General features: G+C 37.9%; 1 protein-coding gene across 18 annotated transcripts in view; it reads right to left on the reverse strand.

The window, feature by feature from the left end:
- Positions 1 to 22,367, reverse strand: part of FRYL (FRY like transcription coactivator) — a 298,493-nt gene that overhangs the window by 94,849 nt on the left and 181,277 nt on the right. For 10 of the 18 annotated variants that reach the window (XM_051831505.2, XM_051831499.2, XM_051831500.2 and 7 more), the window contains 10 exons: positions 19,010 to 19,178; positions 18,647 to 18,739; positions 14,921 to 15,019; positions 13,595 to 13,696; positions 10,719 to 10,763; positions 7,887 to 7,990; positions 7,584 to 7,692; positions 5,698 to 5,784; positions 3,270 to 3,441; positions 2,674 to 2,806 (listed from right to left, as the gene is read on the reverse strand). In XM_051831505.2, coding sequence (XP_051687465.2) covers positions 2,674 to 2,806; positions 3,270 to 3,441; positions 5,698 to 5,784; positions 7,584 to 7,692; positions 7,887 to 7,990; positions 10,719 to 10,763; positions 13,595 to 13,696; positions 14,921 to 15,019; positions 18,647 to 18,739; positions 19,010 to 19,178 — 1,113 coding nt within the window. The remainder of the gene's footprint in view (positions 1 to 2,673; positions 2,807 to 3,269; positions 3,442 to 5,697; positions 5,785 to 7,583; positions 7,693 to 7,886; positions 7,991 to 10,718; positions 10,764 to 13,594; positions 13,697 to 14,920; positions 15,020 to 18,646; positions 18,740 to 19,009; positions 19,179 to 22,367) is intronic. The other 8 variants (XM_070068188.1, XM_070068186.1, XM_070068189.1 and 5 more) reach the window with 1 other exon arrangement.

A 22,367-nucleotide genomic window follows, 5' to 3' on the forward strand; every position in this document is an offset into this window, starting at 1 on the left:
GATGGCCCAAGTCCTTGGGCCCCTGCATCCATGTGGGAGACATGGAGGAAGTTCCTCGAACCTGGCTCTAGATCAGATCAGCCCAGCTCCAACAGTTGAACCAGTGGATAGAGGACTTCTTCCCTCTCTGCCTCTGCATAACTTTGCCCCTCAAAAAAAAAAAAAAAAAAAACTGCACACAATTTTTTCATAATACACAATTTCTGTGAATTTTGAGGACCCCTATTATGCATGGATTTCAAAAGCTTTTGGACAAAATGAACTTATTTTTTAATTCTATTTTTCACACACATTTTGAATTTCCCTAATACAATTTAACTCTACTATATTTTCTTCTAGTTATTCAATAATTTATTTTAAATGTCTAATCTCTTACTTCACTAATTTGTATTAATATACATTTATAAATATTCCATATTTCAGGTTGAGGCTTTTGGTTGGTTTATTTTATCCCAATTGTTCTCCAGTTGGCCTAATAAAATAATCCTTGTATAGAAGAGAATTTGGGGGCCGGCACTGTGGCGCAAAGGGTAAAGCTGCCGCCTGCAGTGCCAGCATCCCATATGGGATCTGGTTCCAGTCCCAGCTGCTCCACTTCCAAGCAAGCACTCTGCTATGGCCTGGGAAAGCAGCAGAAGGTGGCCCAAGTGCTTGCGCCCCTGTACCTGCATGGGAGACCTGGAAGAAGCTCCTGGCTCCTGGCTTCGGATCTGCGCAACTCCAACCATTGTGGCCATTTGGGGAGTGAACCAGTGGACAGAAAACTCAATCTCTCTCTCTCTTTCTCCCTCTCTCTCTCTCTCTCTCTGTGCCTCTGCCTCTCTGCAATTCTGCCTTTCAAATAAATAAATAAATCTTCAAAAAAATTTATCTTAAAAAATAATTTGGAGGTTCTCAGTATTTCGGGTCAGTATTTATTACAGTGGCAATAAACTTGCTACCTCCTTTTGGAAATTTTCATAGCCCTTGCTCTTATTAATTAATTAATTTTTTTAAACACACTTGCCTCTTACCTCTAAGATCCGTTTCACTTATTTGAGGCAGAGGTAGGCATTTTTTTTTTAAGATTTATTTATTTATTTGAAAGGTAGAGTTACAGAGAGGCAGAGGCAGAGGCAGAGGCGGCGGCGGTGTGTGGGGGGGTGTCTTCTACCTGCTGGCTCACTCCCCAAATGGCTACAACAGCCAGAGCTGGGCATATCGAAGCCAGAAGCCAGAAGTGGATGCAGGGGCCCAAGGACTTGGGCCATCTTCTACTGCTTTCCCAGGCCATAGCAGAGAGCTGGATTGGAAGTGGAACAGCTGGGGCTTGAATTAAATACGCTTAGTTTTTTCATACCAAAAGCAGGGCTCAGTCACCCTTGCCAGTTTCTAGTTCTACCTGCCATTCTGTCTGATCTAGACATCTACTTCTGTTTGGTGGCAGCCAACCTATGGGGCAGCTACATACAACCCATGTGACACGTCCCCCATGCCCTAGGCATACACTTCAGGGACCACCTTTCTGTCACAGCACCACCTCCTGGAACTCAGGCTGCCTTGCTTTCGGCCACCAATTAAAAATGCTCAAGGGAAACTTGTTTGGACAAGGCCCTGGATCTGATTGAGGTGCTGGTCTACAGGGTCCTTTCTCCCTCTTTCCTTGTGCTGCCTGACCTCTGGATGTGAGACTTCCAAGCATGCTGTGTGTAAATAATCTTCATTTCCAATGCCGTCTCTCCTAATCATTGAAGGGGCATTCCCTATCTTAAAAATCCAAGGCTGAAACACACTGGAAGTGAAACTCCAACTGATGGTGATGACGTGCTGACTGCGGATTGGTGATGCTGCTGCCAATCAAGAGGCTACATGGACAGTGAGAAGAAGTGAATGGAGGCAAATTTACCAACAGAAATAAGCAAAGCGGATCTGGGGAAAGGAGAAAGATTTTCCATGGAAGTAATATATGCAAAACACTTCACATTAAAGAATATATTAGTCTCAGATATATTAGTATACAAGAGTATCTACTACTTCATATAAGTACATTGAGAGACTGAATGTCCAATTTGGTGTTCTAAGACATGTAATGCAAATATTAATATGCCCACAAAAATATTCCCCCTTAGAGAGAATATAGATGCTTTCTAGCACATAAAAGAAATTGTCACCATAAAATACATCTCCTGGTGGAACGATAAGGGAGAAATATGGTAGGGAAACAAATCCTGACAAGACTGAGCGTTGTGGGGATGAGGTCTTATTCCTCATCCTAGTTTTTCCTTCTGTATCTCCTGGTTCTCAGGAAACAAAAATACCAGAGTTTAGAATTTTCAGAATTTTAAGATTATTATTATTTATCAGATTTCTGGAAATAAGAGTACTTATCTGAGTCAATAAATGCATCAAACCCACATACATCTGGGGTCACACTAGGATTTCTATAGTGTCTTGTCACTGGCAACAAACTACACCAGGACTCAGGGTGACTTCTGCTGTATACACTAGTTTGACAGCCCTTTAAAGAATAAAAATTGAGCAACATGGGAAAAAACATTGCATAAAAACTGCAGCAGATGGGCTATGGGAGAACTCCAAAAGGAGAAAGTAAGGAGACAGGTAAGTAAGATTCAACCATCTGCACTCTGTTATGAAAACTGAAGCAGCAGTGAAGGTAAATCATTTACTACATACGTAATCATATCTTCAGGCTCCTTGTTAGACATCTGCACGCTCGTCATACACATCGGTCTCCCAACTTCTTTGTCTAAGTGTCGGAGAATGCTATCCAATGCTTTTCTTACTTGGGGATAGTACACTGACATTCCTGGACGGGGGAGGGGGGAAGCTCACAGTTAGGAAACGCCAGCAGTGACATGAAGAATATCCAGTTACTTTCTGTTATAAAAGCCCATCCATTTTTAAATGACATCAGCATATCGTTCTCACAAAAGGAGTTTTGGCTGTGAATATTCTTCTCCCTGATGATCAGCTTCAGGATATGCAATAATTAGAAATCGTGTAAAAATTATGCAGGGAACTAAAATTAATTTGAAGAAAATACAAAATGCAATAAATAGCATCTTGTGAGAAGACATGGTTTAACCAGAAGATTCTTACATGAACACTTGTATGTTATCAGAAATATATTCATTTTGCATTTCTCTATATACTGAAATAACTGTATTAGGCAAATATATACAATTTATACTTGATTGCAATTTCTACAAAACATAAAACTGGTCCTGTAGCTGATCGATTAGAAAGGACTGAGACTATTTAACACTCACCGATGACTTTTGCTTCTTCATCTGTCAGGGTTTTGTTGAGAAAAATTTTCTTGACCCGGAGAGTGTTCCCTGAGGGCAGAATCACTCCCGTGGTCGGCATTGGTGGCTCCCCATCCTTCTGCTGCAAACTGTCCGCTATCACGAGGAAGACTCTGAGGCCGATGTTCATTCTCTTCAGAGAAAAAAGTTTCACAAGGAAGAAACCACAATTATCTTTTTTTAGTGTTAGAAATATCTCATCAAATTACACTGGGGGGATGGAAGGAAGGAGGTCAGAAGGGAAACTAACTTTCTTGTCCCACATTTTTAGCCAGTTCAGGCCTTAAAGTTTGCTTTCTTGTCAGATCCCACGTACTACCCATACCCTTCAGAGGTCCACTGGCTCTTCCGTTCTCAGGCTTACATCAAGCCTCTCCCACCCTTCTTCATTTGTCCTATCTTCTTGTAATCACCTTGTCTCCTCCCCTCTCTAAGCACAAAATTTATCTCCTACTCAAAAAAGAAAAAACATAAACTTCACTCAGTCTGACTATGAATCAGACGGTCTACTTGTATCTGTACCTCTTTTTCCCCACCTTTTGCTTTTGTTAGAGTCTGGTGGGTGACAGTCATCCTTATTAGAATCCCAACTGCTCTTACATTTTCTGTAACATTGTACCATCAATTATCACTTCGCTTTCTTGCATCTCCCACATTTCTCTTTCAGCAGAACACACCCCAATTCTCAGAACTATACTATTTTCATGGACAAAACCCTCATCCAAGGCTTTGCTAAAGTTAATTGTCTCTCTTCAGTGGCTGCATTGCTCAGGACTGGGGGCCTTTTTCAGTATCCTATTTGGTATTTGAGCAGCATGGCCACTGTCAAGTGTTCCTTCTCTTCTGACAGAGTCCCTTCCTTGAACAGTTGTGTGTCACACTTGCTGTCATCTCTACCTGTGTTTTAGGCTTAACCTTCTTTACCTGCATGAAATGTCTCAGGAAATGGACCTCATAGGCTGCTTCTCCTATCATTATGTGTTCTCTCCCAAAGCAAGTTAGCAAGTTCATACATTTACAAGGATTCAATTTACCATTCAAACCAGATCACCTGCAAATTTTGTTTTTTAAAGTGAATATTGTTCAAGTTGAGTTTATACAGCCACAGTGGTGAGTTTTGTTTTGTTTTCTTTGTTTTTGGTAAATTTTTAAAATTATTTTTTATATAAAAGCAACAAATCTCATGTATTTCATATATATAGTTTTAAGAAACCCACAAATTTTAAGCCCAGCCTCTCCTCTCTATGCAGACCCCAGATACATCTGATACCTCAGTTTACACATGTCCAAACCAAACATATGGCCTTCTCCCAAAACTGGGTTCTTTGCTTTTGTTTCTTTTCTTAGTGAATAGTCTCCTATGTGCACCACCACTATCCCAGGCCAAAGTGCCATTATCTCTGACCTGCACTGCTGGTCTCTAAAGTAGAATATTGCATCTCAGCGGGCAAGGAAGTTGGGTTACAGGAAGAAAATAAAACTTTTATTTATATACTTTTGTTATATAAATAAGATTAAGTTTTACTCATCACGATATATGATGTTGTGCTAGTACCCTCCCATAGTCTAAATATCAGAAGGCGTCTTCAGTTTTATGATTTTTGTTGCTGGAAACCATGTTAAGTAGGTTATCTACAAAAAGTCCTGTTTCCCCACATTGAAAATTTGTGAGTAATTATTAATCTATCACAAAAACTCTACAAATGAAAACTTCCAATATCTTACAATCAATTTGTTAACCACACAAACATATACCTTAGGATTTGACTATAAGAAGGACCAGCAAAGTTATTATAAATAGAACATGTATTTTGCTTCTTTTAATTCTCAAAAGTCACTAGCTCCCAATAAGCAATTAACAAGATGTTTTGTAACATCCTGAAAATTTAATATCTAAAGAGTAAATCAGAGTTTACTAGTGAATAATGGGGCTACAGAATTAGGACACACATTTATCTTCTGTTGTTTAGTTTTGATTGTAAGCATCACCTAGGGAAAAGGATTTGTGTCTACTTTTTCTCCAACACTTACAACAATGGCTGACTCCTTTTAGGTGCTCAGTAAATAGTGAATGAATGATATTTACTAAAGAACAACTTACATATACATAATCTGAAGTAAATGAAAGCTGAGCTCATGTCACAAGTTTCTGAAGACAGCTGAATTGGCTAATGTGAAAATTTCCCTCTATGATTCTCACCATGCTTAGTACTGCTATTAGCCCATTCAGCTGGTGATAAGAAAGGTTAAATTACGTATCCTAGATCACAACTGTGGTTAAAGGTAGAGCTGAGACCTGGACCTAACAGTGAGTTAGTATTCCAGAAACTGTACTCAAAAAAATCAAGAGCATACAGTAATACGTTACTAAATTACATATCATTTTTACCTCTGGATTAATGGTGAAAGTTTTGGTAGATTTTCCAACACTGAGAAGATCAAATATTATTTCTTTCATTGCAAAATCCAAACGTTCCTAGGAAAAAACTTAAACCAATTAGTAAATCCTTGAACTTGCTATTGTATGTAAGATTAAAGCTAAGAATTATACATATAATGACAACAATACAAGTTTGTGTCTCTAAAAGTCCATAAATCTAGGGGCCAGTGCTGTGGTGCAGTGGGTAAAGCCACTGTCTATAACGGTGACATCCCATATGGGTGCCAGTTCAAGTCCTGGCTGCTCCAGTTCCATTGCAGCTCCCTGCTAGGGCTTGGGAAAGCAGTAGAGGATGGCCCAAGTGCTTGGGCCTCTGCACCCACATGGGAAACCAAAAAGAAGCTCCTGGCTCCTGACTTCGGATAGGCTCAGCTCTGGTCATTGCAGTCACTTGGGGAGTGAACGAGCAGTTGGAAGACCTCTCTCTCTCTACCTCTCTCTGTAACTCCACCTCTCAAGTAAATAAATAAAATTCTAAAAAAAAAAAGTCCATAAATCTAGCTGAATAGAAAAAACACACACGAATTAAAACATATTTCTCTATCTATCTATCTATCTATCTAATATTACCAGATAATTGAATACCCAAATCAATAGTATAAAGTTAAATTTTTTTTGAGAGGCAGATAGAAATGAGTGACTCACTCCCCAGATGCCCACAACAGCCAGGGTTGGATCAGGCCAAATCCTGGAGCCAGAAACCCAATCTGGGTCTCTCATATGGGCAACAGGGACCCAAGTACTTGTGCCATCGTCTTCTGGCTCCTAGGATATCCATTTCTTCTGAAGCTTTTGATTTTGTTTTATTCTAATTATTTTTTTTAAAGATATTTTATTTATTTGAAAGGCAGAGTGATGGGAGAGGGAAAGACAGAGAAAGAGACCTTCCATCTGCTAGTTCATTCCCTAAATGGCCATGAAGGTCAGGTCTAAGTAAGGCTGAGGCCAGGAGCCAGGAACTCCATCCAGATCTCCCACATAGGTGGCAGGAGCCCAAACACACGGTCCATATTTTACTGCCTTCCCAGGTGCGTTAGCGAGGAGCTGGATCCGAAGTGGAGCAGCTATCACTGGAATCAGCACTCCAATAACGGGATGTTGGTGTCGCAGGCAGCAGCACAACTTGCTGTGCCACAACACTGGCCCTGTTTTCATTTTTAATTTACTTATTTTATTTATTTGAAAGGCACAGAAACAAAGAGAGAGAGATTTTCCATTTGCTAGTTCACTCCCCAAATGTCTGCAACAGCTGGGGCTGGGTCAGGCTGAAGCTGGTAGCCCATAACTCCCATTTGGGTGGCAGGGACCCAGCTGCCTCTAGGGTCCACACCAGCAGTAAGCTGGAGTCAAGAGTGGAGGCAGGACTTGAAGCTAGTACTCCAATATGAGAGAGATGCAGGCATCTTAACCACTGTGCCAAATATCTGTCCCACTTAGAACTTCCTGATGTATTCTTGTTTATACAAGCTGTAAGTAATTTACTGTAATAAGAATGGAGTTTTTAAAATGTTTAACACATAGAACACGGTGACATTTATTAACACTGAGTAGTGAAAATAAACATTCACATAAAATACAAACTTAAAAGAATGCTAATAATATTTTGTGAAAAAATAAGTTTATTTATTTTGGTGTAAAAAGTTTTTGAAATCCATGCATGGTTGTTTATCTAATATGTATTTTCTACAACCCTTCTGAAGAGCCCTTGTATACATGGATTTCAAGTTTTTGCCCCAAAGTAAACCTTCAATTCTCATATTAATTCCGCTTTTTCATGAGCTTTTTGAAGTGCCCTTGCATATACATATGAGTGTATTAGGAGTTGAAGCACTCACCTGAGCAATGAACTGAATAATCTTCACAAATATGTTGAGAGGTGTGTCACGAGGAACCACACTTCGCGAGCCTTTTGGAAAAAGTGCTGACACTATGCTCATAAGACGACTGTAGGAACAAAGATTTAGTTATAATGAGAGTAAGACATTAATAGTATATTAGCAAGACATTCTTTCCTATTCTGCATAATATGTCAGGAGAGTTACATTGTTCTACCAGGTATTTTATAACTCTGACTAAAATTCCCTTAGTGTGAATTTTTTAATAAGGTTTTATTTAAAATGCAAAACAAAGGCACTCACCTTTGAGTTACAGTGTTGCTTTCACATTTTATTCTAATTACATAAACCCACAACAATCTATACAAAGATTCCAGTGCAACTCGAGACATTTTAGGGTCTTTATTCTATTTGAAAACAAAAGAGAATAAAATACTTATTAAAATACTTGCAATCATTTGAGATCAAATACATTTTCTGTCAACAACTAAAAGCCCTCAACTTTTTATTATTATTATTAACCTAAAAAGAGTCAAATGAGTACATATCTTGTAAGTGGTAAGTCTGAGAAGTCCTCAAAAGCTCCTGCAAAATGCCCATTATCTTTTCACTTCATTTGTCCACATTTGAAGCTCTTTGGATAGATAGATAGCTCAAAAGTGACTATAATCAAGGAAATTCTGAGCCTTTCCTTTCTTTCACAGTAAAATACTAGGATGTTTTTAATGATTTCAAGAGCTCCAAAATAATACATATATCAACTTATTTGATAAATAGTTCACATAATATTGGGAGGGAAGGGATCTTTAAAAAGTTCATGGAAAATACACATTCTGAAAAAACTTTGCATGGATTTCAAAAAAATTTTGCATCAAAATAGCTATCTTTCAATTCCCTTTTCCATGAACTTTCTGAAGTATTCTTGTGTTGATATAATAACAGAAGGATTACTCATTCTTAGAGTAATTCATTTGCAGCCCATAGGCAGTAAAAATAGAGAACACCAAACAGTATTATAGTCATTGCATTTATAAAGTAAAGCGAAATAGTACCGAGTTTATATCCTTATGAAAGATGGGGAGCCAAGTACATGGACTCTGGAGTTAGAAACAAAGGGGCTCACATCCAAACCCTGTCCCTGGGCACTGCTATAACTTGGTGTGCCATGAAACCCTCATCTCCACAATAAAGAAATCATGGTACCTGCCTCACAGATTAACAAGCTTAATCTCTGTAGAGCACTTGGAACACAACATAGAACATGCTCAATGTTCACTAGGTATCACATGTAATACTGTTTTTTATTTATAATTGGAATATTTTTGGAATTATTATTACTTAAAACATCAGGAAATTATTCCATATCAATTATAATTTGACTACAAACTTTTTCTTCATTCTGTTATAAGAACTAAAGTCCTCACATGAACATAATCATGTTACAAACTTTGTGAATTTTGAAAAGATAGCTAATAACTTTCTTTATTAGGAAAAAACTCTTCATACATCTGTTGATTGGTTGTGGAAGACATTGATTGATTCATAAATTTATAAGTTAAAATTTGGCTTGTAGGATATCTTACTGTTAAACAATTTTTTATATATATGGCAAGTAACAAAAATTTTTTAAAATACTTTATACATTCTATTTTGTTGTCTTCCCTAAGATACAGATTAATGGATATCTATTTGATATGATTTAAAAGCAATACAAAAAGACAAATAAGAAAGTTTTTAAAAAGGACATACCCACTAAAAAATGTATCAAGATAAAGATTTAATAGAATTAAGAGTGGAAAGTCAAGTACTCCATTGGTAAGAGCCTTAGTATCGATTCCTCTCTCCATTGCGAGATCCATAAAGATCCCAAATATCAATTAAACTTCCCAAGTAGCTTTCTATTATATTTGTTGCCAATACAACCAAAGTAACATAGATTGTGTGCTATTAACGTAACAATCAAGCTTTTTTGTAGTAATTTAACAAAACATAACTTTCCTTTCAATTATTTAAATCATCAGATATCAAATTATGACTTGAGCCAAGGGCTGGGAAGACAGAGATGAACAGAGCAGAGAAGATTTTTAGACCAGGGAAGATATCCTGTACGAGACTGTCATGGTGGATTCACATTAAGATCCAAGAGTACTTCAAAAGGTGTGTGGAAAAATGAAAATAAAGATAAATTTATTTTGGTGTCAAAAAATTTCTGATATCCATGAATAATTTTTTCATAAAATACACTTTCCACAAACTTTTTCAAGGCCCTACATATACTCGACCAAGCCACAGAATGCAAAGCACCCAGAATGAACCTTAATGTAAACCATGGGCTTTGGGTAGCAACATTGGTTCAGCCATTGTAAGAAATGCACCCCTCTGGTGCCGGCGCTGATGATGGGGTAGGCCACGCAGGAGTGGGAGTAGAGGTATCTGGACACCTCTGCGTTCTCCTCTCAAGTTCATTTGTGAACCTAAAGCTACTGCTACTATAAAAGAAAGTCTTCGAAACCTTACTTCAATTAGATTTTTAGGTATACACCAAATAAAATTTTCATATTAAAATTTCAAAATATCAAGCAAAGTTATACATCAAAAATATTTAAGCCCTATTCCATGCAAAAACTGTTCTCATATAAATGACTGGATGATCTTATATGACTTTTGTTCTCATTTTATATGTCTCTTCAATTTTTTCTGCTGTGAACTTACAAAACAATTTGTTTGAAGCCGAGTCAAAAAGTTTCTAAAAAAAACTCATTCTTCAAAATCATATTCAAAATCTAAGCTACTGTCTCCTTAACTTCATAGGAAAAAGTTTTTAACATTCATTTATAACTGCAAGATAATGTAAATCAAAGTATTTTAAAATGTTGGATTTCAGCATCACTTCTTACATTCCTCTTCTTGAGGCCACATTAACATGAAAACCTTCTGCCTTTCAAATTAAACAAATCTTTTTTTAAAAAAATATTGAACCTTCGGCAGAATGCACCTGCTGTGTGCTACTCTTCTTTTACAACACTAGAAGCAGGTCTGAATAAATACATGCAATGCAGCAATGGGTAAAGAAAAACAAGTCACACTTACAGGAAACAAAGCAGTATTTTACTTTGTAAGGTCAACCCAACTCACCTGGAGTGTTTCTATTTGTTTTCTGATACTGTTGTTAGATGGCATCTAAATAAAGCAATGTGAGACAGCAAACATAAACATGAGATGCAGCACATGCATGTTAGATGAAAATAAGCACAACACAAGACAGCTCTTCACCAAGGTCTCTATTTAGAAGAAATTTGAAATGTCTAAGACAGTGGCTAGAAACGCTAAGAAAAAGATTCTACAATTTGGAGAACAGGGTACATATCTGCAGTACTCAAACTAAGAAAAAACAGCTAAATTTTCAGTTACCTAATTCTTGCTCTCGAAGCACTGCATGTGAGTTCTAACACATTTAATTATTTAAAAGAAAATAAGCATAGACTATATAGAAAAAATTTTCCACATTATTTGTATATAATGTTTACCCTTATTAGTCCTTTCTTGATTATTCTTCAGAAACTTAAGACCAATTTCCATATAAATTCTTAAATTGATATAAAAATATAAGAATGGGAAGCTACCAAATTCTTTCAGAACAAAAATTTTAAAATTTAGTGCTTCATTGAAAAATCAAGTGATAGTCTCTCACATGCTATTTACAGGCATAAAAGAAGAAAGCCTATTTTTCATGGTCACCAATTTTAAAAGTTGGTATGGTAATTATTTTTTAACTGCAGTATTTTAAACTGCCTTGAAAGTTCACCAAATTTATTCTTATGGCTCCAGAAAGTAATGCCTTTTTAATTTCCAAAAATTACAGCCAAAATGTTTTCTTAAAATATTCAGTATAGCAACATTCCTCACAGTACATTCAAAAGTGGCAATGTGCACCAGAAAGGTCAAGAATTATGGAACTGAATGAATCTGGAAGCAAATCTAGTCCTCTCACTTAATGGCTCCCTAATTGTGGGTTACTTACTTATCCTTTTCACCCTCAGGTATGGTGAAAATTATATGAAATACTATATTTAGAGAATCTACCTAGTATCTAATAAGTATTAATAAAAAGTTATCATAAGTGGTCTACTAATAAAAAATGTTTTAGATTTTTTGAAACCCAGAGATTACATGAATCTCAAAACAAGATAAACATAGGTAAGACTTGCATCTTGGATTGATTTTTCCTATATACTCATATGATACAAATAAATTATAACTGTTACAGTAGATAACTAGCATATTTTTTCCTGAGAATGTTTAGCTCCTTACCTCAACTATGTAAAACAGCCACATTATCTAAAACTTGACAGGAGAAATTCATAAAATTTCTGCTGAATAGAGCCTTAATGTAAGTTAAGGGTTAATGCCAAGACAATCATATTCCAAATATTCATGCTAAGTGGCTCTTATCTCCTTTAGCCTGGCAGGTTGACATAGCCATTAACAAAAATGGACAATATGCCAGAAATATTTAACAGAGGGAAGGGTTCAAAGAAAACAGAGCATTTTAAATTAAAGCCTTAAAACCAAAACAAAACAAAAAAGGTTAAGGTACTGCGAAAGTATTGCAAATATGTTAGGTGGAAACGTATATATATAAAAAAAATTCCAACAAGCCAACAGAAAAAGTATGAATAGTCATGAAACAAAGCAACCTCCTGGAAACACTTAAATGCAGGTCTTAAAAATAGCCTACTTAATATATGAAAATCTTCATGACCCAGAAAATGACAAATTCCCTTTTAGTATCTATATCTGTATAAGTTATCCAAATACAAAAACTAGTATAACATAATTAGTTAAACACAATTAATCTCTTGGTTACATGACATAAAGAGTTTAATCAGCTTGATATGAGCCGGGAATTTTCACAAAAAAAGCAAAGAGGGTATATACATTCTCATCCAAACATGAACACTGTCAATACATATATAGGAAGAAAATAGACAAAAAACATTTTTCAAAGACTCATATATATCCTATGGACCTTATTAATGAATCAAAGCAGTGCTGAAAATGATAGGTAAAATCACGAGAAATATTTATAGGATAACATCCTACAGATCATTCCTGAAGTAGGAAAGAGGGACCAGTTCAATTTCACAGCATCACAACAGAGAGAGGTCATTTAATGTCGTGCACCTTGGCTGCGTTATCTTCGAAGTATGAAGTGTTCAGTCTCAAATCTAACTCAGAGGAGTAACAGGAAATGAAATGTCATGTATGCAAATGTTTCTATCACTTATAAGCAAATATTCAAATAGACTCACCTAACTATGCTCGAATTTAGAGTATTCAAATAGAGCTTTCGCATGCCATGCAGGCGAGAGTACCCCTACCTTCTGTGTCCCACACTAGGGAAGGAAATAGTCCTTGTTATCTCTCACAGTTTTGATTGCAATCCTGGGAGAGACTGAACATGGCTGTGTCGAACCATGTTAATAACAAGTAGCCCTTCATCTCAGTCCCAGTCTCTTCAGGACCGTTTACATTGCTGGGGATCCAGGACCCCACTTTCAGGTGTGGCTGGACACACTTGCATTAAATGTACTTTTAGTGATATTTTATTGTCAGTGCTTTTTTCGTATTGCTCAGACTTGAGCTTACATGACTGGGTTGTCTCAAAACAAAACACAAAGTAAGTGTCAGGAGTTTTGTCAGATAAAGTGAATACTCTATAATTCTAATGGAAATATTCCTGGATCTAAGATAACATATACAAGAATCATTGAAAATGTACCAATTTGCATTCATTAAAACAACATAAATTCTCAGATTAACATTTTATTCATGTCTACATATGTGTCCTTATAGAAGAAATAAAATATACATAAGAAATGCAGCAAAGTATTACTATTCGAGGGTACCAACAGTAATGAAACTTTATTATTATACACTGCTCAATGTATGTACATAAGTGAGAAAGTCATAATCAGTGTTTACAGGTCAGCAATGTGATTATGTCTTACCTTTAAATGTGACAAACAGTTCTGTAGGAAAATATGCCAGTTATTTAAAAAAAATTGCTTCTGACTGACACATAAAAGGCAGGTAATTAGCGGATATAAAGCCTACAGGAGACAGAAAAAAGAGAGAATCAACATTTTTCATGGAAAAGCACTGGACTTATATGTTTATATTTCACCAAGTATCATAAAAAATGGAAATAATTTTTTAATCTATTTGTAATAAGAAACACAGTCTCATAGAATCATCTCACAGCAAACAGTGACAAAGGATACATTCTCTGTAAGAAGAATCCCTGAAGCTATCATATTAAACTATCAAACATGCCATTATTTCCCAGGCCCACTTGTTCCACACCCAGTACAGCGCTCTGAGCACAGGCTCCGGCATCACAGGGCAAACTGGCATTAATGTTTCTGCTTCCTGTTCGCCAAGTGTATGACTCCAGGAAGGCTGAAGTGAGTGCTCTAAGCCTTGCTTTCCAACATGTCAAGTGGGGAACAATACTCACAAATATCCTCTATGGTTTTGAGGTTTAAAGTAAGACAAAGAATGCAAAGTACTTGATTCAATGTCTGGCACAATCAATGTTTATTATTAAACTTTCTCCAAGGAACAGAAAATTGTGTGAAATGGATGGTGAAGAGGAAAAAAATGTGATCAATCTCTGAATAGAAAAGAAGAATCAGAGAGTCCTAAAAAAATATGAGTATTAAGAATACACTTTATGGGTTTGGCATTTGGTGTAGCAGTTAAGATGCTAACTGACATGCCAGTATTCACACTGGAGTCCTCACGTTGAGACTCAACTCTGCTCCCAGTTCCAACTTCCTGATACTGCACACCCAGGAAAGAACCAGGTAATGGCTCAAGCAGTGGGATCTCTGTCCCTCACATGGGAGACCTGGATTGAATTCCCAGCTCCCAGCCTCAGCTGGGTATTTAGGGAGTGAACCACCACACAGAAGCTCTCTGTCTCTTTCTACCTCTCAAACATTTTTAAAGACACGTTATAAATGTAAAGACTTTTCTAATGTAATATAACGCTACATTTAATCTTTCCCATATTATTACACATAATTTAATGTACTTGTCAAGACAGATAAATACCTAGGAGGAAGACTGAAAACCTATCAAATACAGAACTAGTAAAACTAAGAACAGAAAGTTTAACATAGGGAAAATACATATGTAAAATCTGTCCTTGTATTCCATTACTGGGGTTTTACAATTTCAGATTTTCTAATTCTCTTAAATCTCCACTGAATTAAGAAATAAACTACTAAAATTCTAATTAAATATGTAAAGTTTGAAATGTTTCTCAATACCAACGAATGCTTCTTTCTGGAGCTCAGCTCAAAAGTGGTCTGATAAAGCATCTCCACAAAATTTTTCAAACAAGGAACATTCACTTCATTTTTAACAGCCTAGGCAAAAAGATAATGAACAAGAAAGATGATGGTCACAAACATGAAACTATACAGGATCACAAGAATTTTCTATAAGGTTTGGAACTGGTTAATAATTCACAGGGGTTCTCACTGAAGTGTTATAATGTGCCAAATGACCAAGTGTTAAGTCAACAAGATAAACCTGGTCCCTGCCCAGAGTGAACAGAGAACACAGGCAAGTGAGTAGGCAATGAGTACACAGTGTAACAGGTGTTCTAAGAACAAATTCTCTGCTCTGGAAGCACTCAGAGGGGACGCCATAGGGAAACCCTGCAAGGAAGTAACATCATGGTCAACCCAGCCTATCTTACCTGACAGACTACTAAAGCCTCCCCTCTAAGCTCTCCTGCCATATCTCCCACTACTATGTACCTGTGCCAGCTTCTTTGCTGGCCCTAGAACACATCAAAGCATGCTCTTCTTTCTACTTCCTGTAAAGCTCTCCCTCCAGAGACAGGAAGTCTGACCGCCCCCACATTGTTCTCGCTTTGGTCAATTGTCACCATTTCTTTAAAGTGATGGTCTTTCCTAATCACATGCCTTATAAACTAGCCCATCTTCTATCTCTCTGGCAATCCTTATCCCCTCTAGCCAGGCTACACTGCTCATCACACCTGGCACAATACATGCTTTATATACCACTTACTTTTGTGTTTCTGGCACTGGAAATGAGTTCTTTAACAGCTGGGAGTTTTATTGTATTTCGTGTGCACAGATGAAGCCATGACAAATACAATGCAGTCAATGCAGGCCAGCCAGACAATGATGGAGGCAGGCCACAAGAATGTTCCAGGCAGAAGGAGCTACCTGTGCAGTGGCCTGCTGTTAGGGGTTGAACTGCAACCCCGCAAAATTCTTATGTTGAAGTCCTAGCCCCATATACCTCAGAATGTGCCCTTCTCTGGAAAGATATCACTGCAAATTCCATGAGGTAATTTAGACTTAGGGGGCTCCTAAATGCAGCAGGACTGTGAGCGCAAGGAGAATGCCTTATGAAGATGGAGACGGAGATCAGGATGATGCTTCTACAAGTACAGGAAAGTAAGAGATTTTTAGAAGACCACATGAATATGGTCTTCTCCACAGCTCCTATAAGGAGCCAATCTGCTGCTAACACTTTGATCTCAGACTTCTAGCCTCCATAACTATGTTTCACAACCATGAGACAATAACTTACTGTTGCTAAGTCAATCAGCTGGTGGGGCTTTATTATGGCAGCACTAGCAAACTAATAAACCTAGACACAAAAGCAAACATGACATAAAAGAATAAAGCAACTCCATGATAATTCACCATTCTCAAGTGACTTTCTTTCTACAACCTATTCCTTTTGATGAATCACCTTAAAAACTACAACCTGGGGCCCATGCTGTGGTGCAGCAGGTTAAGCTATGGGCATCTTAGAGCGCTGCTTTGAGTCCTGGCAGCTCTACTTCTGATCCAGCTCCCTGTTAATGTGCCTGGGAAGGCAGTGGAGGATGGCTCAAAAACATGGGCCCCTGACACCCAAGAAGGAGATCTGGATGGAGTTCTGGGTTCCTGGCTGGGGCCTGGCCCAGCCCTGGCTCTTGCAGCCATTTGGGGAGTGAACTAATGGATGGAAGATCTCTTTCTCTCTCTGTCCCTCCCTGTCAGTTTGTCACTCTGCCTTTCAAATAAATAAAATAATTCTTGAAAAAAATATAAAAGCAAATTTGCAACCTAATCCCCAGCTGATAGCTGGCAAAAACCAATGATCAGACAAGGGAGGAAGAGCAAATGATAATTTGGGAGGGATGAGCAAAAATTCCAACCATTAGGAGGAAGAGAAATGAAAGGAAATGTGCTAATGATAACAGACCTGTTATCATAACAATGGCCTGTTTTCTTTTTAATAAAATGAGTCATATTCACATGGTTAAAATTGGAGTGGGAAAGTAAGGGGGCTGCCTCAAACCACTTAAAAACCTTTAATTCATGCTTTTTTTGGTCATCATTAAAAAATAAAAAACTTCCACTATCCATAAGAAAGTATTCAAGATAATACAGGCTGATGCCGGTGCCGCGGCTCACTAGGCTAATCCTCCGCCTAGCGGCGCCGGCACACAGGGTTCTAGTCCCAGTCGGGGCGCTGGATTCTGTCCCGGTTGCCCCTCTTCCAGGCCAGCTCTCTGCTGTGGCCAGGGAGTGCAGTGGAGGATGGCCCAAGTATTTGGGCCCTGCACCCCATGGGAGACCAGGATAAGTACCTGGCTCCTGCCATCGGATCAGCGTGGTGCGCTGGCCGCGGTGGCCACTGGAGGGTGAACCAACGGCAAAGGAAGACCTTTCTCTCTGTCTCTCTCTCTCTCACTGTCCACTCTGCCTGTCAAAAAAAAAAAAAAAAGATAATACAGGCTGAAAAATTCGTGACAACTACTGAGACACTAATATTTTTAAGTGTTTAACTTTTTTTTTTTTTACAGTTCTATGTCCACCTTTTCTAAACACTTTCTAAAGGCAGAATCTGAGTCCTCAAACTAATTCATACAAACACATGGATGACACATCCATGAATCAATGCTTAAAAATGAAAGCCAAAACTGTTCAACTGCTCAACATGAAAATAAATTGGGGCAGGCGCTGTAGTGCAGTGGATTAAATCCCTGGTCTGCAGCGTCAGCATCCCATATGGGCACCAGTTCAAGCACCAGCTATTCCACTTCTAATCTAGTTCTCTGCTATGGCCTGGGAAAGCAGTAGAAGATGACCCAATTCCTTGGGCCCTTGCACCCACATAGGAGACCTGGAAGAAGCTCCTGGCTTCGGATCAGCTCAGTTCAGGCTGTTGTGGCCATTTGGGGAGTGAACCAGCAGATGGAAGACCTTTCTCTGTCTCTCTGGCTCTACCTCTCTCGATAACTCTGTATTTCAAATAAATAAAATGAATCTTAAAAAAAAAAAAATTGGGGGCTGGCACCATGGCACGGTTAATCCTCCACCTGCAGCACCGGCATCCCATATGGGTTCTAGTCGCAGTTGCTCCTCTTCCAGTCCAGCTCTCTGCTGTGGCCTGGGAGGGCAGTGGAGGATGGCCCAGGTGCTTGGGCTCCTGCACCCGCATGGGAGACCAGGGAGAAGCACCTGGCTCCTGGCTTCAGATCTGTGCAGCATCGGCCATGGCGGCCATTTGGAGAGTGAACCAACGGAAAAGGAAAACCTTTCTCTCTGTCTCTCTCTCTCACTGTCTATGATTCTACCTGTCAAATAAATAATAAATAAATAAAAATCTTAAAAAAAAAAGAAATTGCTTCATGTTTTGACATGTTAAGTAGAATAAAACGTGAAAGAAAAAAACAGATTGGAACCAAAATCCATTTACAGCCAAGATGGAATAAAGGGAACTAGATTAACCCTACCATTGGAAACAACCCAAACAAATGAACAAAATATATGAAAAGTTATGCAAAACACTGCCCATCAGTCAACAACAGAAAGTGACCCCAGAGGAAAGGGAAACAAATGCAACAAGTTCTTGATGGCCCAAGATTACTGTCTTGCTAGAGTTTTGGGGGAAGAAATGAAAGTATAACTCTGTTAGCTTCAAATGACTCATGAATGGTACAAAAAGAAAAATATACTCACAGCAGCTACAGGGATCAGAATCTCCACAAATAAACCAGCAAGTGCATGTTTTATATCTTTATCCTTTACTTCTAAGAAATACTGAGCACATTCCTTGAAGGGAAAAACAATATATTTAGATTAACAAGAAAGGAAATATCACAATAATTTGAAGAACAATCTGTTATTTTACCAAAAACACTATGGTCAAAGCATCCTTTAGTCAAGAAATAGGAAGTCAGTTGACACTTGTGACAACTTCCCATTTGTAACAAGAGATTAAAAGTGATGACATTAATCCACCTATGCTTTGTTTCTCTAAACAGCAGGGGAAACCAATGTTGTTAGGATCATCTACTTTGTGCAGTTAATAAGGTACGTCACCTGCATAAACTGAAATGATGCTTCAAAATCTTCTACGGGATACATTTTCACCCGGAAGAATTTCATTCCCATTATTAAACTGATGACACTTTGTACCACATGTGGGCTTTGTTCCTTTTGTCGCAGTTCTTTCAATTCTGTCACGAATTTCTTCCTTACAGCTTGAAACCTTTAACACACATACACAGAGAGAGAGAGAGAGAGAGAGAGAGTTTGATCTGAATTAGCAACACTAATTTCCTAAGAGAAAGAAGTCACAATGTGTGTTGCCTATCATATTCTTTCTCTGCCCTCAAAAAATTATTGGGAAAGCACACAAAGGAAAATTAAAGTCAAAAGGGATTGTTGATTTATTTTCAAATTATTAGTTCCTAAATGAAAATTAAGAGGATTTCTTTGTTCCCAGAACGTTATCAATGTGGTGTTGTCACCATTTACAAATTAATAATAGGAAAAATATGACCAAATAACTTTTCCATGAAACATATCCAAGTAAATAAAAAAATGTATCTTTTAATAAAGTATAAGATTAGAAGTATATGGAAAAACAGATTGGAAACCACAATCGTGGTTCCACTGCAGAGTACTAAATGTCACTTGAAATTACTATGTCATCACACTGGAGAAGAGCCATGGAGAAGGAGGGCACAGTTCTCCCAAGGTGAGGTTTTCAGAATCTGAGCCCCTGGATTCAGACCACCACAATCATTAAGGCTAGAAATTTTTCTCTGCTTACCTTTGAAAATGATACCTAACCCTTTAGTAAACAATACTTAATTATACCCCTCTCTTTATATTATGAAATAACCAAAGATGTTCCTGTTACGTGGAGGCCCTCTTCCTGACAGTTAAAGTGACCCCAAGTGAAGCATGCTTTCCAATAACCACTGACTACAGTGAGGGAAAAGAAAACCAAATTCTAATGAAATACAGACACTTGACAGGAAATAAGATAACTTATCTATTTCAATTTGAATCGTGGAGAATACAACATCATTTTTGCCTGCCACTGTTTTAAAACCTTTCATTAAAAAAAATATTTATCAATAAAAATCCTGGCCCTGAAATAATATTAGAACTCAAGGATTTTTTTCTATATTAACCAATCAAAGAAAATACACTTCTAATCCAGCTCCCTGCTAACGCGCCTGGGAAAGCAGCAGCAAAATGATCCACACCCTGGGCTACTGCACCCACGTGGGAGACCTGGATGGAGTTCCAGGCTCCTGGCTTCAGTCTAGCCCAGGCCTGGCTGCTGTGGCCATTTGGAGAGTGAACCAGCAGATCGAAAATTCTCCCTCTTTCTCTCTCTCTGCCTTTCAAATAAATAAATATCTTTTCAAAAACAAAACAGACAAGATTCCAATATACCCCAACCTCTACACCCCTCCCCCTTTCCCAGTCCGCTCTACCCCACTAGCCAGCTCCTCAGGTGCTAGCAGCCTAACCCACTGTGCATCTGTCCATAGTTTGCCCCATGCTTACAATACAGACAAGTGGAAAACACCTCAATATCGCTCAATATTACAAATAGACTAGTGAGGCTGGCATCACCACATGATGTTACTAGTCATTCGGATTACTATTCTGCCCATCTAGAGTTAGCTCCGCTGTGAGGCAATATTCTCCTGGATTCAGCCTCCACATGCATTATTTAGAATTTCTGGCCTATAGTCCTGAGACAGAAATTAATTTTTGCTGAAAGTCAAAATATCATGAATTACCATGCCACAAAAAGAAATACATCGTTACTGATATCTATGCTTCTTGTATGTTTTTTGGGAAAGTTAGGGATTAATCATTGATTAAATAAGATTAGTATTATCTATGTCTAAATCATTTTAAAATACTTAAACTATGTTTGAAGCTCTTTAGTATTGGTTACTCAAGGTTCCCTTGTGTATTACAAAGGCTAAAAAATATATATTAGATAAAAGATATTACTTAATGTTAAAATGCTAACCAGTAAACATTAACAATAATTGTGCTTGTCTTCTTAGAGTTTACAAAGGATGTTACATGATTTCAGGAACAAAAACTCTTTAAAAAGCATACAACAAAATGTGAATTGGTACTTTTTTCACTGTAAATTTCCTACTGTCAGCAAAGGAAGTCCCAAATCTTCCACAATGTTTAGAGAAACCACAAGATGCTAAAGTTTACTATTTACTAGAAGGATGACTCAGTACAACCCAATCACTATACTACTAACGAATAACATTTGCTTAAAACTTTTTTTTTAAATCTGAGATGCAGAGAAACAAATACAGAAAAAGCGCCCATTTGCTGATTCATTCCCCAGATACTTTCAACAGACCTGAGCCAGTGACCCTAAGCCAGCATTACAGAACTCAGTCCAGATCTCCCTCATGAGTGACAGAAAGTACCTTCCAGACTCTTCATTTCTCCCCAGGAAAGTGGGGTCAGTAGCCAGAGACAGGTATTGAACCCAGACACTTCTAAACAGGACATGGGCTTCTCATATACTATGCCAACTGCCTGCCCCTGCATAACTTTGAATGGAGTAATCTAGTAACTTTCATCTTTCCTTTTTGGCATCTCTTGTACCTATTTAAATTAATTAGTATTGAAATAAATAAGATGGGGGCTAGTGCCATGGCTCACTTGGTTAATCCTCCACCTGCAGCGCCAGCATCCCATATGGGCGCCGGGTTCTAGTCCCAGTTGCTCCTCTTCCAGTCCAGCTCTCTGCTGTGGCCCAGGAGGGCAGTGGAGGATGGCCCAAGTGCTTGGGTCCCTGCACCTTCGTGGGAGACCAGGAGGAAGCACCTGGCTTCTGGCTTTGGATTGGCGTAGCTCCAGCTGTGGCAGCCATTTGGGGGGAGAACCAATGGAAGGAAGACTTTTCTCTCTGTCTCTCTCTTTCTCTCACTAACTCTGCCTAATAAAAAATAAATTAATTAAAAATAAATAACTAAAAGAAATAAATAAGATGATAAGAAGATATTTTATTGCTATCACAGAAATTAAAGTACTTAACTGGAAAGTTGTAAAAAGCTAACTAGCTCCATAAAGAGTTCTAAAAGAAAGATTTTTTTAAAAACGCTTCTCATGGAAGTGTTAAAAAGTAAGGAATACAGTAAAGTTGACTGCTTTTGATAATTTGTGACTTTTTTGATTCAGAAATTTATGGAAAATCCCACATAAATGAGAACAACTTGTGAAACTGAGGTACGTGTGTTTAGTGTCCCTAAGGATTAGGGCAGTAATAAGTGGCGGAGCAGACCTTACAATAATGCTCTGATAAAAATGGTGGCTATAAAACTATCAGTGTCTATTGTATTAGTTTGTAATGAAGCATTTTAATACAAATCAAAATCAATGATTTATAAAACTT

Source organism: Oryctolagus cuniculus, chromosome 2, assembly GCF_964237555.1.
Source record: "Oryctolagus cuniculus chromosome 2, mOryCun1.1, whole genome shotgun sequence".
Classification (NCBI taxonomy): domain Eukaryota; kingdom Metazoa; phylum Chordata; class Mammalia; order Lagomorpha; family Leporidae; genus Oryctolagus; species Oryctolagus cuniculus.